The sequence below is a fragment of the Corythoichthys intestinalis genome, chromosome 8 (genome assembly GCF_030265065.1).
Source record: "Corythoichthys intestinalis isolate RoL2023-P3 chromosome 8, ASM3026506v1, whole genome shotgun sequence".
Classification (NCBI taxonomy): domain Eukaryota; kingdom Metazoa; phylum Chordata; class Actinopteri; order Syngnathiformes; family Syngnathidae; genus Corythoichthys; species Corythoichthys intestinalis.
The window spans coordinates 5,667,334-5,687,707 of record NC_080402.1 but is presented as its reverse complement, the minus strand read 5'-3'; the positions used below and the strand labels follow the sequence as shown (position 1 = coordinate 5,687,707).

General features: G+C 38.0%; 1 protein-coding gene across 4 annotated transcripts in view; it reads left to right on the top strand.

Annotated features, from left to right (window-relative positions):
- gab1 (GRB2-associated binding protein 1) overlaps nt 1-20,374 on the top strand; it is a 124,173-nt gene continuing 103,799 nt past the window's right edge. The window contains exons 1-3 of one of the 4 annotated variants that reach the window (XM_057844290.1): nt 1-83; nt 164-442; nt 570-718. In XM_057844290.1, the coding sequence (XP_057700273.1) occupies nt 647-718 (72 nt within the window). In that variant the 5' untranslated portion in view covers nt 1-83; nt 164-442; nt 570-646. Of the gene's footprint in view, nt 443-569; nt 719-20,374 lie in introns of those variants that run through there. The other 3 variants (XM_057844293.1, XM_057844294.1, XM_057844291.1) reach the window with 3 other exon arrangements.

Sequence of the window (20,374 nt, the reverse complement as noted above, 5' to 3'; positions counted from 1 at the left end):
AGCTTGACACCGCCTTGTTCTTGAGGGAAAAGACTGAGTCTCCTTGTCAATCACAATTAAGGAAGCACGACGGGAGTGAACTGGTAGGAAAAACTCGGCTGGTGGAGACACTTCATTCGTGTTTTATTTTTTTGGTTGTTGTTGTTATATCTCGCGATTGCAGCGGTGACCTCCCACCTCCTACACGACAGTCCCACCACTACCGAAACTATGAACCGGCGCGGCGCTGTGGGACCTTCGCGTCGCGCCTCTCCAGTCGGGAATCGCAGCACTTTTTTCAGGCTTTAACTGCTAAACGCACGACTGCCTCGGAACTCGGTGCAGTTCTTATTCTCGATAGATTTTGGGTGTGTTTGTAGAAGAAAAAGCGTCACCGAGGAGGATAAATCAACGTTTAATCAAAATTTCGACTCGACCACGGCGACTTTCGAGGGACTGACTGGTAAACTATGCCCCATTTCGAGGACACGACAACAAAAAACGTTTTTTTTACTGAAACGTGTCCGATACAATTGGACATTTTCTACATGATTGAGACGTTTGCTTGTTGTTGTTGTTTTTGTTCTCAGGCACAAAAGGACACTCCCAAAGGGCTCGATTCTCTTGCCGAACTCCCGGACGAGGAGAAAGCCAGCAAGCAGCAACCATGAGCGGGGGAGACGTGGTGTGTTCAGGGTGGCTGAGAAAGTCTCCGCCGGAAAAAAAGTTGCGACGTTACGTAAGTGCAGTTTATTTATTTATTTGAAGTAAATAGATTCGACGTAATTGTAATGTGTTTTGTTTTACTTTAAACGGCCCGCCTTACGTTCCAAAAGGTCACAGTTTCTGTGGTGGGTTGAACGTAGTGTCATGGCGTTGATTTCCTCGAGCCTCGGAAGTTGAGTTTGATTTGTCAGAGTTTTGTTTGCGTTGGAAATCTCTTTGAAGTGGGTGTACTTGAAGGGAGCACGTTGTTTACCTGTTAGGTACGCGGTTACTCCTTTAATAGTTTACTAACTTGTTGTTTTGTGTGTATAAATATCTAATAAATCATGGATTTCAACGCAAATCTTTATAAATGAGTCCTACTGCTGAAAATTTAATAAATTTGTCTTGTTTGCGCTTCTTGACTAGCATACAAGAGCTAAAAGATGCTATACAGGGAAACTGCCACATTCACGTTCAACGCAGTGTGCTAGCTTTTGTTAGCCTTGCTTTAAGAATTATTGATTACCTTGCGTGAGAGGAGTATATGGATGTTGTATTGTAATACTATAGCGGTGCTCGCTAAATGTTGCATCGAAAGGCTTTTGCCAAGGCCGAGTGATTGGCAGGATGTCAAATTGTCAACAACATTTTCTTCCAGTTGTTGCAGTGATTCATCTCTTTGCAGCAGGACTGATGCACAGCAGAGGTTGTGTAGTTTACAGAAGGGATGTGACAAGATATAAAAACGCCTACATATCGTGATACAGTGGTACCTTGACATATGAATTTAATTCGTTCCACAACCTGGTTTGTAAATCAAAATGGTCGTATGTCGAGTGGGATCTTCCCATAAGAATACATTACAGATAGTCCTCGGGTTATGACGTATCAGACTTAGGTGATTTGGACTTAACGATGCCAGAGTCTCATACATGTTTTTGGGTAGTTATTTTGAGATTTAGGTTTTATTTAGGGGTGCTTAAAGGGTTAATGCCAATTTACACTGAAATTTGGGATACGCTGCCAGCGTATGAATTAGTGGTGCAACGATTAATCGATTAACTCAAGTATTTGATTAAAAAAGGGAGTCCAATTAAATTTTGCTGCTTTGAGTATTCGTTTAATTACAGTGGTGTTCTAATGGTTCATTTTGAAAGTGTTTGCATTTGGTGCTATTGATTTGGGTGGATACACTGCCCTCGAGTCTTCCTCATTTCACATGACTGAGTCTAGCTGCTCCATGTTAAGGCCAACATAAGCCAAGTTTTTGTTTGAGCTAATGTTTTTTTTTTTTTTTTAATGCAATCATAATATAGTTTATAGGTATGTCTAGCCGTTTTTTTGTGAGAATATGAGTCTGAACCATTTGTTAAGAGCATGGGGGGGGGGGGGAACATTAGCATTTTATACCATTTAAGCTAGCGGAATTTTGCTATGCAAGTTGGCCAATTGTTCTTTTGTTGTACATAGATTTAAAAAAAAATAATTTAAGAAAAAATACCGTTTGAGGCTTAGCTACGGTATTTTAATTTTTCACGTTCCTTAACCGATTACTTGAGTATCCGAATTAACTAGTTCATCGATTAATCGACTACTAAAATAATCGTTAGCTGCAGCCCTAGTATGAATGGAACAAAATCAAAATGTACAATGATATAGTTAGGGTTGTTCCGATCATGTTGTTTTGCTCCCGATCGTTTTAGTTTGAGTATCTGCCGATCCAGATATTTCCCGATCTGATTGCTTTTTTTTTGCTCCTGATTCAATTCCAATCATTCCCGATAATTTTTCCCGATCATATATATTTTGGCAATGCATAAAAAAAAAAAAAAGAATAAAACTCGGACGAATATATACATTAAACATACATTACGTAAGTACTGTATTTGTTTATTATGACAATAAATCCTCAAGGTGGCATTTACATTATTAACATTCTTTCTGTGAGAGGGAACCACGGATAGAAAGACTTGTAATTCGTAAAGGATAAATGTGACTTTGTATATTGTGACTAAATATTGCCATCTAGTGTATTTGTTGAGCTTTCAGTAAATGATACTGTAGCCATTTAACTGTTCTGCCCAAATGCATGATGGGAAGTGCAACCATGACTGTGCAAAGTGGCACCAATTGATATATCTTCTCTGTGTTGGGAAATAACATAGGGTGTTAAGAAAAAGATTAACTACTACCTTTCCTCCCCACATTGCTTCCCACGATTATTCTAATCATTGGGAGAGGGATTGTAAGGCTTTAGCCATTTAAAACAGGCTCCAAAGGCTGCCAAAATTCACTCTACTCATTTTACGCTGCCTTTTAGCTCTATATACTGTATGGGTAAAATGGCGCCATTATAAATTTGAACGCGACAATGCGTGAGTGAGTCGTGCAGCACATGGGTTAATTGCGTTAAATATTGCAACGTGATAAATGTAAAAAATATTAATTCTCGCCGTTAATGCGATAAATTTGATAATCCTACCTTAAACTAAAGACTCTGGAAGAGTGTAACACATTATGTCTGTAACGTTAAATACAATTAGAAAATTTAATTAAAAAAAAATAAAAGTCATGTCCAATATTTTTTTGCCAATTCTGATACTTTGAAAATGACGTGATCGGACCCTATCGATCGGCATCCCGATTGATCGGGACATCTCTAATGAGGTATATAGACAAAATGTCGGACGAGACTTCGGCGTCATGAAGTCGAAATCGCGTAAGTCGAGCACGTCGTAACCTGTATATCATTTGATAATCAATTAGCTGTTAATTACTTGCAGCAGCCCTACATCCCTTCTCGTAATTTGGCCTAATTTACCCTGTTTTCCCTGAGCAAACCGGCTCATGTCGTCATAATCCTTCCCTTACGTTTGCATGTTTCTACTTTTAGTCCAATTCTGACTTCACAGTTTGAACAGTTGGAAGGAGGGAGCTAGCAAACACCCCCCTCTGGGGCAACTTAGACCTAACATATGTTACAGTTTGTCGCGTCGGGGAAACAGTTGTCCGAAATGGCCACGTAAGCAAGTGTGGCGCAAAGAAAACAAAAGGCTCTAGATTAAATGACGGATTGATGAAATCCGCTTAGCAAGTGGAACATAGAACAAACAAGTGCTTTTTGTTTTGAACCCCACCTCGCCAAATGCTCCGAGACCACCAAACTTGGTGTGAGCTCGGCAAAGACGACGGGACACCGCAACGCCTCCATCTCACGTCTGCGAAATGGGTTGTGCCGGCCGGTCATTAATAATTGAATGTCCATTACAAACAAATAGTCATGAAATATTCATAGCTGTGCTGCTACAATTGTTAGCCTTAGCCAGACACTTTTGTGATGCGAGTATCAGTTACACGGCTTTTCCAATAGATGACGAGTTGAACATGACCCGGAATGAAGGAGTAGAACTTGCCTGTTTTGTTGACTAGGGCTGGCGCAAACGATTATCTTGGTAGTTGAGTCATCGCTGATTATTTTTGCGATTGGCAGGCTCGTATAGAAGTCACGTTATCTATTGTACCGTAATTTTCTAACTATAAGCCGCGACTTTTCCCCCTCATTTTGAATCCTGAGGCTTGTAGTCCAGTGCATCTTATTTGTCAATTTGATTGGGTCCGATCACGTAATTTTCAAAGTATCGGAATCGGCAAAAAAATATCGGCCATGCCTTTTTTTTAAATATATATATATATTTTGTTTTCTAATTGTATTTAACGTTACAGACATAATATGTTACACTCATCCAGAGTCTTTAATTTAGGCTTAAGGTAGGGTTATCAAATTTATCCCGATAACGGTGGTAATTAATTTAAAAAAAAAAAGTCATGTTAAAATATTTAACGCAATTAATGCATGCGCTGCACGACCCGCTCACGCATTGTTGCGCTTATTCTGTAGTGGCACCGTTTTACCTAGAGTATATAGAGCGATAAAAGGCAGCGTAAAATGAGTAGAGTGAATTTTGGCAGCCGTTGGAGCCTTTTTTTAATTGGCTAAAGCCTTACAATCCCTCTCCTTATGATTAGAAATATCATGGGAAGCAATGTGGGGAAGCAAGGGAGCAACTGATCATTTTCTTAACCCCTTATGTTATTTCCCAACGCACAGAAGATATATCAATTGGGAGCACGACGCACAGTCATGGTTCCACTTCCCATCATGCAGTTGGGCATGGCTACAGTATCATTTACTGAAAGCTCAACAAATACACTAGATGGCAATATTTAGTCACAATATACAAAGTCACAAGTCTTTCTATCCGTGGATCCATCTCACAGAATGTTAATAATGTAAATGCCATCTTGAGGATTTATTGTCATAATTAAACAAATACAGTACTTATGTACTGTATGTTGGATGTTTATATTCGTCCGAGTTTTATTCATTTTTTTCTTAATGGATTGCCAGAATGTATGTGATCGGGGAAAATTATCGGGAATGATTGGAATTGAATCGGGAGCAAAAAAAAAGCAATCGGATCGGGAAATATCGGGATCAGCAGATGCTCAAACTAAAACGATCGGGATCGGATCGGGACCAAAAAAAACATGATCGGAACAACCCTAATTAATAGCTAAACACTTTATTTGACAGTGATGTCATAAGACTGCCATAAGACCGTCATAATTTTGACATGACACTATCATGAGCATTAATGAATGCTTATATGACGGATATCATTTTGTGTCATCCGGCAAATGATCTCACATTGCAGCCCATTGGTTCAAAGCTTCATGGTGGTTCATTTGGTCTTAAGACAGTCTTATTATGCTTCTGTCAAATAAAGTGTAAATAAATATCATAATTAGCAATTAATGAAACAACTGGAACAGTAACTGAAGAAAAATTTAGCACATAACATGAATTTTGATTTGTTATGTACATCTTTAGCACTGTAATGCATGCTAGGAGGAATGTTGGACAACAACAGTGTTGACAGCAGGTGGCCGCAGAGGTTGACTGTCTCATCTAACAGCAGTGATGGCCAAATGAAGCTCCTTGAAGCAATGAAGCTTTGCAGCCAATTGGTTCAAAGCTTCATGGTGGTTCATTTTGGCCTTATGGCAGTCTTATGATGCCGCTGTCAAATAACATGTTACCAAATACCATTACTAGCAATTCATGGAAAAACTGGAACAGTAACTGAAGAAATAATTAGCACAGAACATGAATTATGATTATTTACATCTGTAGCGCTGAGATGCATGCTAGGAGGCATGTTGGACGACAACAGTGTTGACAGCAGGTGGCAGCAGAGGTTGACTGTCTCCCCTAATGGAGCAGTGATGGCCAAATGAAGCTTCTTGAAGCAATGATGGTGGTTCATTTGCTCTTATGACGGTCTTATCATGCTGATGTCAAATAAAGTGTTACCAAATACCATAACTAGCAATTAATGAAACAACTGGAACAGTAACAGAAGAAATAATTAGCACAGAACATAAATTTTGATTTTAATTTACATCGGTAGTACTGCGATGCATGCTAGGGGGCATGTTGGATGACAACAGTGTTGACAGCAGGTGGCAGCAGAGGTTGATTTTTGGCCCCAAGGAAGCAGTGATGGCCAAATGAAGCTTTGCAGCCAATTGGTTCGAAGCTTCATGGTGCTTCATTTGGTCTTATGATACCGCTGTCAAAAAAAAGTCTTACCGGTTCATATCTTTTGGTGTACATATACCATAATTCAGTGAGGACAGCTGCGGTTTATAGTCCATTGCGGCTTACCTACAGTATGTATGAACAAATGCCGTTTTTGTGTCAAATTCATGGGTAGCAGCTTATTGTCAGTTGCGCCTTATAGTCCAAACATTACGGTACAAGCAAAGTTGGCTTCACATTTTAAGTGAAAATTAGCAGAAAGGTTGACTTTTAATAAAGTTGGGTGTGACCATTTTTTGAAAAGGTGACATATCGGGATTAGAGGTGCAATAATTAATCGACAACTAATCGATTAACAAATTAATCAACTATTTTGATAACCAATTATTCATTTAGGACCTTCTTGACCTTAAACTTGACTAAAGTCTTGAAATTATAACATGTAATATCAGTTGTAAATATTAGGTTTCTTTATTATATATTTTTTGAAGTTAAAGGAGGACATGAACAAAAATCTGCTTTTCCTCTGGAAAACAACAGACAGTTAACATTTTTTCCAATTTTCGGACATTTTACTGTCTGAACTAGCTACTTAATAAGGCTGCAGGGACGGATTAGCTATGAAAATTATTTTTTTTCTAGATGGTTTGGGCAATTTCTTTGTCAATGTATCTAAACTATTAACTGACTCAAATAGGGCTGCAACTAGTTTGAATAATTCAGTAATTGGATAAAGACCATAAAAATTAAAATACCTGAGCTGAGCTACAAACGGTATTAAAAATGAATAAGTAAATGAGGATCTAAGAACAATTGGCTAACTTGCATAGCAAAGGTCCGCTAGCTTAAATGCTTTAAAATGCTAACTTTGTTTTTACAATGCTCTTAACAAATGGTTCAAACACTTATTCCCACAAAAAAACGGCTTAATATATCTATAATCTAAATTTCGCATTAAATAAAACATTAGCTCAAACAAAAACTTATGTCGGTCATTACAGGGAGCAGCTAGATTCAGTCATGCGAAACGAGTTATGTCATAGTCACTGTTGCCAGTAGAGGGCAGTGTATCCACTCAAATCAATCAAACTAAACGCAAGCACTTTCAAAGCAAGCCATAACAATGCCATTTTAATTAAATGAATACTGGAAGCAGCAAAATTTAAATTGAATCTTTTTTCTAATCGAATTACTCAAGTTAATCGTTGCAGCACTAGACTCAAATCAGTTGTCACTTAATCTAATAATTGGCTATTTGTCGATTAATCGTTGCTAGTGCTGCAAAGATTAATCGATTAACTCGACTAATTCGATTAGAAAAAAAGCTTCAAATTAGATTTTGCTGCTTTGAGAATTCGTTTAATTAAAGTGGCGTAATGGTTTTTTTTGAAAGTGTTTGCATTTATTGATTTGGGCGAATACACTGCCCTCTAGTGGAGCCAGTGAGTGACATAACTCATTTAACATGGCTGAATCCAGCTGCTCCCTGTTAAGAGCAACATAAGGTAAGGTTTTGTTTGAGCTAATATGTGTTTTTAATGCATTTGTTATTTAGTTTATAGGGATATTTAGCCGTTTTTTTGTGGGAATATGCGTTTGAACGATTTGTTAAGAGCATTGTTAAAAAAAAAAAAAAAAAAAGAAGGCATTTTATTGCATTTAAGCTAGCGGACTTTTGCTATGCAAGTTAGCCTATGGATCTTTTGTTGTACATAGATCTCATTTATTTTATTTCTTTATACCATTTGAGGCTAAGCTCGGGTATTTTAATTTATTAAAAGTTCCTTATCCAATTACTCGATTATTCGAACTAACTAAGTTCATAGATTAATCGACTACTAAAATAATCAGTGTTGTCACAGATTACTTGAAAAATTAATTACTGATTACGCCTCAAAAAAGAAATCTAGTTACTTTACTGATTACTTCATTATCAAAGTAACTATCAGTTACTTTTTACTCATTTTTCTCCCTTTGCCGCCTCAACATAAGGATGACAACAGAAAAATGTCATCACATGTAATTGACTTTCCGATGATTGAATTTAAAGGGGAATATCAGAATTTCGCGCTAGCTTAGCCACTCCGGAGCCCTGAAACTAACAAATATCTGACAAACTACTTGGAATTTGTTGAAATCAACTCCACCGACCAATTAAACCTAGCTAACTCTAAGATTAAGCCTAATGTCAAAACCTCTGAATTTCGGGTTATGGTTAACAGCATATCGGTGCCAATGTAAAACAATGCAAACTGACGGCACAATAATCAACAACACACAAGTGGATTGTACAGTGCAATAAACACAAAGGTGGTGGCGGGCGCGGATGCGCGTGCAGCCGTGCACATTAACAACCCGGAAGTACTCCTTTCAACACATACGCGGTCTATTTGGCCACAAAACGTGGCGGCAACTAAGCACTTTACACTCAATCGGACTTACAACACATCCCACAGATGCTAAACGAACACATCACCTCATGGCATAAATGTGCAACACGCATATGATATAAACAATGCTTGCCAACTTGGAGCGAGAACTGCCCGTCGTTGCTACGGCAAAGCTACGAAACGGCCACGCATGTAGGGGGTCCAACCTTTTGCTGATACCCTGCAGAATGAAGGAAAAATACTCACCTTCATTCATGGATATCCACAGATCAACATTCCCTCGCAACGTCTCAATACTCGGCGCGAATGTCCACCCGCCTCAGTCCCACAACACGTGACGCGAGACCAAAACAGGAAATAGCTAAGAGGTTGTCATGGAAACAAGTACCCCGGGAACCTTTTATTTTAGCATTTTCAATTCAAAATGCTTGTCGTACGTGACTACAATATTCTTCATTCTACATACGTTATGAGGCAATGAAAAAATAGTAATGCAAAGACACTAAGGAAACTAACTTTAATCAGATTACTGGTGTAGAAAAATGAACGCGTTAGATTACGCATCACTGAAAAAAGTAATCAGATTACAGTAGCGCGTTACTAACGCTTTACTGACAACACTGAAAATAATCGATAGCGGCAGCCCTAATCGTGACAACCCCGCTGTTGGATGCAATCAAGGTGGTATTGAACTATAAAACCTGGCTTTTTTTCCCTTCTTTCCTTCAGCTCTTTCAGCTCAGATCGAGCATTGTGGGAAAAAAACTCGGTGAACTCCGGCCAAATATATGAAGATACGCATTCCCTGCGCGCTTGTAAAAGCGGGGGAAACTCCTTCAGCTCAATCCATAACGGCTATGAATAACTTTGTCGTCTGCGTTGGGGAGGATGGAGAGAGAAAAGGATGAGAAAAAATACAACACGGCCTCGAAAGCAACACCATGCGCCGGCCTCCGCAGAGAGCAGCTCTGTGTTCTCTTCTGCTGTTTTTTTTTTTTTTTTTTCATACTTCGTTCCCAGCGCCTCTTGGCAGGCGGCAGGAATGTGAGCCTGTTCGCTGAAGACTGGAGCCTCTTTTACACACAGATCCCGCACATTTGCTGCATCGCGGTTGTAAGAGCCAGTGTCTTTTTAGGGGTGGGAACTTTTAGGTACCTCACAATGCGATTTGGCGATACAAGGCTCACTAGAGTGATGATCTTACAATATGGCGAAACAACAATTACACATACATGGGTCGGAATAGGAGTGTGACAATATATCGAAAAACATGTACCGTAATTTTCGCATTATAGGGCGCACCTGACTATGAGCCGCCACCCACCAAATTTGGCACGAAAACGGCATTTGTTCACAGACAAGCCACACTGGACTATAAGCCGCAGCTGTGCTCACTGTATTATGGGATATTTACGCCAAAAGATATTAACCGGTAACACTTTATTTGACAGTGGCATCATACGACTGTCATAAGACCAAACGAACCACCATGAACCTTTGAACCAATTGGCTGTAAATAGAGATGTCCGATCACGTCATTTTCAAAGTATCGGAATCAGCAAAAAAATATCGGACATGCCTTTTTTAAATATATATATATATTTTAATTAAATCGTTTTCTAATTGTATTTAACGTTACAGATATAATATGTTGCACTCATCCAGAGTCTTTAGTTTAGGCTTAAGGTAGGGTTATCAAATTTATCCCGTTAACGGCGGTAATTAATTTAAAAAAAAAATTATCACGTTCAAATATTTAACGAAATTAACGCATGCTCTGCACGACCCACTCACGCATTGTCGCGTTCAATCTGTAATGGTGCCATTTTACCTATATATATGTGTGTATATATATGTATGTGTATGTATGTATGTGTATGTATGTGTATGTATGTATATGTATATATATATATGTTAGGCCTGTCAAACGATTAAAATTTTTAATCGAGTTAATTACAGCTTTAAAATTAATTAATCGTAATTAATCGCAATTAATCGCAATTCAAACCATCTATAAAATATGCCATATTTTTCTGTAAATTATATATATATTCTGTAAAATTTGTTGGAATGGAAAGATAAGACACAAGATGGATCTATACATTCAACATACGGTACATAAGGACTGTAGTGGGCATTTCACTCTACTGTCATTTAAATCTGTCTATGCTGTCCTCACTCCGAAGCGTCTACTTTTTCCAAAGCTAGACAGCTAGTGAACGACGCCTTAATAATCAGACTTCTTCCTTTTTCATCTGATTTATTAATAAAATGGCCTCAAACCACTGTCCTCTTTAGACCGTAGTGAAACTACAAAAAAAAGTACACAAGCATTGCATTAGCAACAGCATTAGCTTAGCACGCTATACAGGTTCACTAAACATAAACAAAAAGCATCTCATACAAAAAATATAACATTTCGCTTACTAACATAATATGTACATTCTTTACAACAACCATACTTACGGACAAATCTTGTCCAAGGATCATATAAGCACAACATTACAACGTAGGCGTCAGTCCGAGACATCGTGCAGCCATATTGAAATGGCAAGAAAGCAATAAACCATGTCGCAAAGCGACCACAAGAGTTCGCTGTTAGACAGCACAAAAGACCTTGCAGTAAAACTTACCAAAAGGCAGAATACTGTCTGAGCGGGACATGTGCGTTAATTGCGTCAAATATTTTAACGTGATTAATTAAAAAAATTAATTACCGCGCGTTAACGCGATAATTTTGATAGCCCTAACATATTTTTAATTAAATTGTTTTCTAATTGTATTTAACGTTACAGATATAACATGTTGCACTCATCCAGAGTCTTTAGTTTAGGCTTAAGGTATGGTTATCAAATTTATCCCGTTAACGGCGGTAATTAATTCTTAAAAAAATGTATCACGTTAAAATATTTAACGCAATTAATGCATGCTCTGCACGACCCACTCACGCATTGTCGCGTTCAATCTGTAATGGTGCCGTTTTACCTATATATATAATATATATATATAGCTAAAAGGCAGCGTAAAATGAGTAGAGTGAATTCTTGCAGCCTTTGGAGCCTTTTTTTTAATTGGTTAAAGCCTTACAATCCCTCTCCCTACGATTAGAAATATCGTGGGAAGCAGTGTGGGGAAGAAAGGTAGTAATTGATCTTTGTCTTAACACCCTATATTATTTCCCAACGCAGAGAAGATATATCAATTGGTACCACTGCGCACAGTCATGGTTGCGCTTCCCATCATGCATTTAGGCAGAAGTTAAATGGCTACAGTATCATTTACTGAAAGCTCAACAAATACACTAGATGGCGATATTTAGTCACAATATGCAAAGTCACATTTATCTTTTCAGAATTACAAGTCTTTCTATCCGTGGATCCCTCTCACAGAAAGAATGTTAATAATGTAAATGCCATCCTGAGGATTTATTGTCATAATAAACAAATACAGTACTTATGTACTGTATGTTGAATGTATATATTTGTCTGAGTTTTATTCATTTTTTTCTTAATGCATTGCCAAAATGTATATGATCGGGAAAAATTATCGGGAATGATTGGAATTGAATCGGGAGCAAAAAAAAAAAAGCAATCGGATCGGGAAATATCGGGATCGGCAGATACTCAAACTAAAACGATCGGGATCGGATCGGGAGCAAAAAAACATGATCGGAACAACCCTAGCTTTAAAGCTTCATTGCTTCGAGAAGCTTCATTTGGCCATCACTGCTCCCTTGGGAGTAGGGTTGGGCATCGAGCATTGATGGGAACCGGTTCTAACACTCCGATGCTCCCGGAATCTTTCGAATTTTAAAATTTCGATTCCATGTTTCGATGCCCTGACTGCCGAGCGGAAAAAATAGTTTAAAGACTGATGTTTATATACAAGTTATAATTAGCCCTATGAGAAATTCATTTAATTTCAAAAAACGTCGAGAAGTTAAGACTTCAATATAAACTATGCAATTTTTTTTGGCCCTGTATTTTTTATTTTTTTTTACCCTGCCTCTTAAAAGAATCTGAATCGGGAATCGTTCGGAACCGGAATCGAAACGTGGAATCTGAATTGGAACCGGAATCCTTCAATTTCAAACGATGCCCAACCCTACTTGGGAGAGACAGTCGACCTGTCCTGCCACCTGCTGTCAACACTGTTGTCATTTAACATGCCCCCTAGCATGCATTGCAGCGCTACAGATGTAAATAACAATTATAATTCATGTTCTGTGCTAATTATCTCTTCAGTTACTGTTCAAGTTGTTTCATTAATTGAGTTATGGTATTTGGTAACACTTGATTTGACAGTGGCGCCATAACACTGTCATCTCACAGTCTCATCTTCAATAATGGCAATTCAAATTTATGTTGACAAATAGCTGCGTATACAGCCATAACTAACGATTAGTATGTATGAACATGAACCACCATGAGGCTTTGAACCAGTCGGCTGCTTCATTGCTTCAACAAGCTTCATTTGGCCATCACTGCTCCCGTAGGGGAGACAGTCAACCTCTGCTGCCACCTGCTGTCAACGCTGTTGTCATTTAACATGCCCCCTAGCATGCATTGTAGCGCTACAGATGTAAATAACAATGAAAATTCATGTTCTGTGCTATTTATATCTTCAGTTACTGTTCCAGTTGTTTCATTAATTGATAGTTATGGTATTTGGTCACACTTTATTTGACAGTGGCGCCATAACACTGTCATTAGACAATCATAATTATGACTTGACACTATCTGGCAAATTATCTCACTTTTGAACAGATGTAAAAGATTCAAGCTTGACCTTAATGGAGTTGGTCACATAATTTGCCGGATTACACTTAATGACATCTTTCATAAGCATTCAGTAATGCCAATAATAATGTCATGTCATAATTATGACAGCCTTATGACAGTCTTATTACGCCGCTGTCAAATAAAGTGTTACCTATTAACCCAAACAAATCAACAAATAAACCACATTGGACTATAAACCACAGGATTCAAAAAGAAGTGGCGTACAGTCAGAAAATTACGATATTACACTTCATTGTACTGTCATTGCCCAGACGTTGGAGCTAAGTCCTAGCTAGACAGTGAGCTGAGCGCCGAAATAATGTCAGACATCCATGTGGTTTCCTGACTTTTGTTCAGCTGCTCATGACATTCGACTTCAACAAGCTTCATTTGGCTATCACTTCACCTTTGCGGGACATGGTCAACCTCTGCTGCCACCTGCTATCAACACTGTTGTCATTTAACATGCCCCCTTGCATGCATTGCAGCGCTACAGATGGAAATAACAATGGAAATTCATGTTCTGTGTTAATTATTCCTTCAATTACTGTTCCAGTTGTTTCATTAATTGATAGTTATGGTATTTGGTAACACTTTATTTGACAGTGGCGCCATAACACTGTCATTAGACAATATAATTATGACTTGACACTGTCATGAGCATTAATGAACGCTTATAACAGATGTTACTTCGTGTTATCTGGCAAATTATCTCACTTTTGAACAGATGTAAAAGATTAAGCTTGACTTGAATGGAGTTAGTGACATAATTTGCCGGAGGACACTTAATGACATCTGTCATAAGCATTGAGCAATGCCAATGATGGTGTCATTTCATCATTACGACGGCCTTATGACAGTCTTATTACGGCGCTGTCAAATAAAGTGTTACCTATTAACCATAATAAATCAACAAATATAAGCCACAGGATTCAAAATGAAAGACTAAATTAGCGGCTTATAGTCCAATCATTGCGGTATTATACGTCATTGTACTGTCTTCGCCCAGACATTGGAGCTAAGTCCTAGCTAAGCTCCGAAATGATGTCAGACGTCCATGTGGTTTGCTGACTTTATTCAGCTGTTCATGACGTCAACACTTGCAGAATGAAACTAAAATGAAATCAGTCTCATCTTCAATAACGGCAATCCAAATTGACGTTGACAAGTGGCTGCGTATACAACCGTAACTAATGATTGGTATGTATGAACATGAACCACCATGAAGCTTTGAACCAGTTGGCTGCTTCATTGCTTCGAGAAGCTTCATTTGGCCATCACTGCTCCCTTGGGGGAGACAGTGAACCTCTGCTGCCACCTGCTGTCAACACTGTTGTCATTTAACATACCCCCTAGCATGCATTGCAGCGCTACAGATGTAAATAACAATGAAAATTCATGTTCTGTGCTGTTTATATCTTCAGTTACTGTTCCAGTTGTTGCATTAATTGCTAGTTATGCTATTTAGTTGGTTGTTACCTGATCATTTTAGTTTCGTTTTGAAACTGAGAGTTTTGAATGGCAGCGATCATTCACTGCCAATGGCACTAGCTGCCAGTTCAAATGGATTGGACATCGCAATGTCTGCTTTTCTAGGCAGCTTCTAGCTTTCTATCAGGACGGACGCAAAGTGTGATTGTTATTTCTGCAGCGAAGGATAGCAGAGCCGCTCCCCGGCGCCCCGGCGGGGCTCGGCCGCCCCTTCCTGTGTGAGACGCTGATGGCTACCAGATGGCGGGTCAATGGGGGATATAGAGGAGGAGGGGTCTTACGCTGGTTATGCTACTTTGAGGCTTGTCAGTGTAAAAATACATTTTCCTTGATTGAGGAAAATCACGCTGTTTAATTGTTTGGCTTCATAGGATGGCTAGAATGCTAATTAGCCTTTAGCGTGTCTTCTTCTACGAATGACTGAGATGAATATGGGGAATATGTCTGGAAGTTTCATGACGTCAGCTGCCAACATTTTTAAATACGTTAAATATTCCTCGTCTGCCACCGTAGTCACAGTGAAGCAAAGTCATTTTTCGCTTCATGCTTTTAATCACTGTTGTGTACGGCTGTCTCAGGTGATTATTTTAATAGTTGGTTCATCATTATTTTTTGTTCAGTTGTATTAGTGCTGCAGCGATTAATCGATTAACTCGAGTATTCGATTAGAAAAAAAAATTCGAATTACATTTTGTTGCTTGGAGTATTCGTTTAATTAAAGTGGTGTTGTAATGATTTATTTAGAAAGTGTTTACATTTAGTTTATTGATTAGGGTGGATACATTGCCTTCTGGTCTGCCTCATTTCACATGGCTGAATCCAACAGCTCACTGTTAAGACCAACGTTAGCTAAGTTTTTGTTTGGGCTAATGTTTTATAATGCATTTGTAATTTAGTTTATATGTATATTTAGCAGTTTTTTGTGTGGGAATATGAGTCTGTACCATTTGTTGAGAGGATTGGAAAAAAATGTTAGCATTTTATAGCATTTAAGCTAGCGGACTTTTGCTATGTAAGTTAGTCAATTTTTCTTTTGTTGTACATAGATCCTCATTTATTTTTTACACTGTTTGAGGCTCAGCTCAGGTATTTTAATTTTTCATGTTCCTTATCTGATTACTCGATTATTCGAACTAACTAGTTCATCGATTCATCGACTACTAAAATAATCAATAGCTGCAGCCCTAATTTGTATATCATGCTATTTAACATAATTTTATAAATGTTTTGACTAGGGCTGTCAAAATTATCGCGTTAATGGGCGTTAATTAATTTTTTAAATTAATCACGTTAAAATATTTGACGCAATTAACGCAGATGTCCCGCTCAGACAGATTTAAATGACGGTACAGTGAAACGCTCACTTGTTAATTGTGTTTTATGGAGTTTTGCCGCCCTCTGCTGGCGCTTGGGTGCGACTGATTTTATAGGCTTCAGCACCCATGAGCATTGTGTAAGTAATTATTGACATCAACAATGGCGTGCTACTAGTTTATTTTTTGATTGAAAATTTTACAAATTTCATTAAAACGAACACATTAAGAGGGGTTTTAAAATAACATTTCTATAAATTCTACTAACATTTTTATTTTAAGAACTACAAGTCTTTCTATCCATGGATCGCTTTAACAGAATGTTAATAATGTTAATGCCATCTTGTTTATTGTTATAGTAAACAAATACAGTACCGTATGTTGAATGTATATATCCATCTTGTGTCTTATCTTTCCATTCCAACAATAATCTACGGAAATATATGGCATTTTTTATAGATGGTTTGAATTGCGATTAATTGCGATTGATTACGATTCATTAATTTTTAAGCTGTAATTAACTCAATTAAAAATTTTAATCGTTTGACAGCCCTAGTTTTGACTGCAAGTGAATGAAAAAATATGGTGCAATTGAAATGAGCGGTGACTAGCTTTTGCATTACTTGCAAAGCTAGCATCAATTAATTATAGCTCGCCATGCTGAAGGTAATGCTAACGCAAATGCTATGCTAACGCTACAAGTTATATTTGGTGTGTGATGGTCACTCGGCACAGACCTTTAAAGGCTAAAGTAACGTTGCAGTTTCTAGCAAAACAAGCAAGCTTGGCCACATTAGCGGCACAAACAAAAACTCTTACGATGCAGGCTAACTACATACAATGAGGAAATGCCACACATTGTGAACATATGACAGAAACTGGCGTGTTTTCATTTCGTTAATGTTTTGTCAGACTAAAACTGGCTTTCGTCGTCTTATGTTTTTATTGTTTTATGACAAAATATTTTCGTGATCTTCATCGTTGACAAACCCAATAATCGGGGGTGTCACTAGAATTTATACAATACTTTTTTAGCACGTATTTACAGTATATTGAAAAGTCAGAAATGGCACGTTAAAAGATCTGTAATCGAAATCGAAAAGTGATTTTTTTTTTTTTAACTAGCTAGGAGTAATCAAATTTGGGACATCCATTGCATTCTGTAGATTAATTTATGTAGACTTAAAACTTCAAAGTATCTTATTTTTTTTCATTTTACTGGTGAAATTTATACTGCTGTACTGCAGATCAATACTGGGGCATGTGCCCAAGTGAAATATGTCTGGCGACGCCCATGCCAACAATGAATTCTTCGATGTTATTCTCCTAATATCTTCTTTTGCTTTCACATGCACTCTGTGGGATCTTTGTAGTTGTTGCCAACTTCAAGTCGGGGAGGAGACGACCTCACAATGCATGCACGGTTGACCTTCTCCACCAAGAAATATGAGTACCTCGCTCGACAAAGCAGGTGTTTTCACTTTATCACATATTAAAGAAAAATTATAGGAGGCACACAGGTGCTATTAATGCTGCAGGTTTTTGCCTTCTGGAGCCATTTTGAACAACAACAATCCTTTTAACTCATTCGGTGCCATTGAAAGTGATGGATAAAGAATATACTGTATGTCTATATTTCTATATATTAATTAGGGCTGTCAAAATTATCGCGTTAACAGTCGTAATTTTTTAAATTAATCACGTTAAAATATTTGACGCGATTAATGCACATGCCCCGCTCAAACAGATTTATATGACAGCAGTGTAATGTCCGCATGTTACTTGTTTTTTGGTGTTTGGCGCCCTCTGCTGGCGCTTGGGTCCAAATGATTTTATGGGTTTAAAGTGCCTGTGACACGAAAAAGCATGTTTATTTCATAATACACGCGGTATTTTATGCCCCTGAATGATATGGACCGCTTGGATGTGTGTGGAAGCGATCGCTATATTTATTTAGTTTTTTCAATCCCGGGCCATGAAAATGAGTGACTTCCGGCTTCGGTCTTGCATTGAGGAGGAGGGCGCTGTGACGTGTACGGTAGAAGACGTTCTCTTCACTATACAGTGTACTGTTGTGTATGAGGACGAAGGATTCAGCTGATTTTGCGGATTAATCCGTTTATTTTTCGCATCACGCCAGCCAAACGGCTGCAGAAAAATCATTCTGTATGCGGGAGAGGCGTATGCGCCTTTTTGGAGTTTCAAAAGGTTCCCATTCACCGTGGATATTTACTGTGGGAACATTGGACTTACAAGGAAGTGAGTAAACATCTTGTTTTGTATTATGTCAAATACGAATACAGTGATTACAAAGTAAACCCTATAAAATTCCTTTAAATAAAGGACTACTTACGTTTGATCATTGATAGGCATGTAAAAAGCTATCTTCATGCTCATTAGCAGTTAGCTGTTAGCACGTTAGCTGCACAACAATTCCAGCCACCCTCCTCCAGGGAACGAACTGTAAATTGCTGTCCGCCGGGCGGTTTGCCGATCCGCAAAGAAACTTGACAACCGGGTCGTCATGTCAAATAATCCAGGCTAGTTATGTGTGATTTTCCACTTCGAAGACTTTGAAACATCTCTCGGTTCGGGTTAGCATGTCGGCTAGCTGTCACTCCTTCTGGTCTGTTTACATTCTCCGAAGCCGGGGAAGAGAAATTACATATGTCCGATTTAGGTGTCATAAAATATCGTTCGGGAGGTGTGACAGTAAAGGTGAAGTCGACTGTTTTGACCATTATGGAGTAATTTTGCCATGTCGTCTTGAATAAATGGGTTTTTATTATTTTATATTCCATTTAGCACAAGATTGTTATTTGTCATGACCATGCCATTTATTTAGCAATTGGGGAAAGTACTTGGGTAAAAAGAATATCCTGTAAAAATATTGAAGTAAAGAGACAGAAACAATGACATTTTGCCGCTCTCTTCGTCGCGTTTTTCCTCATTGTGAATAGTTCCCCCTCGACGGGCTGACTGGTCCTTCTCAAGCCATTTATATAGCTATTGGGGAAAAATACTTGGATAAAAAGAATATCCTGTAAAAATATTGGGAGTAGAGAGACTGAAACAATGACATTTTGCAGCTCTCTTCGTCGCGTTTTCCTCGTTCTGAACAATTCCCCCTCAATGGGCTGAATAGTAAAACCGATGAGCCTAGTCTACCGCTGACGTCATCCACCTGTTGGGGACGCTAAAGCCCTATAATTGTAGGCGTGGCTAACCGGCAGATTAAAAGACTAATTTCTCGTCATCTGCGCTTTGCTAAATTGTTGTATATAGTCGAATCGTCTCAAAATATGATTCTAATTCACATAATAATGCCATTTAAGACTTTTTTTTTTCTGGTGTCATATGCTCTTTAAGCACAATGAGTGAGTGAACATGGTGTAATTATTGACATCAACAGTGGCGAGCTACTAGTTTATTTTTTGATTGAAAATTTTACAAATTTTAATAAAACATAAACATTAAGAAGGGTTTTAATATAAAATTTCTATAACTTGTACTAACATTTATCTTTTAAGAACTACAAGTCTTTCTATCCATGGATCACTTTAGGAGAATGTTAATAATGTTAATGCCATCTTGTTGATTTATTGTTACAATAAACAAATACAGTACTTATGTACCATATGTTGAATGTATATATCTGTCTTATCTTTCCATTCCAACAATAATTTACTGAAAAATATGGCATATTTTATAGATGGTTTGAATTGCGATTAATTACGATTAATTAATTTTTAAGCTGTAATTAACTCGATTAAAATTTTTTAATCGTTTGACAGCCCTAATTTAATGTATATTTTGCATTGTTACCAAAAACTATGCACGGAGGGGAAAAAAAGACAATATTTCCTGGCTGTATTTTTATTTAGTGCTGCAACAATTACAGTATTTTCTGCACTATAAGGCGCACCAGATTTCATGGCGCACCTTTAATGAATTACATATTTTCAAACGTTTTCCATATATAAGGTGCACTGCATTATAAGGCGCATAGAATAAACACTACAGTAGAGGCCGGGGTTATTTTATGCATCCATTAGATGGTGCTGCGCTAAAGGGAATGTCGACAAAACAGCAACACAACAGCAAAGTAAA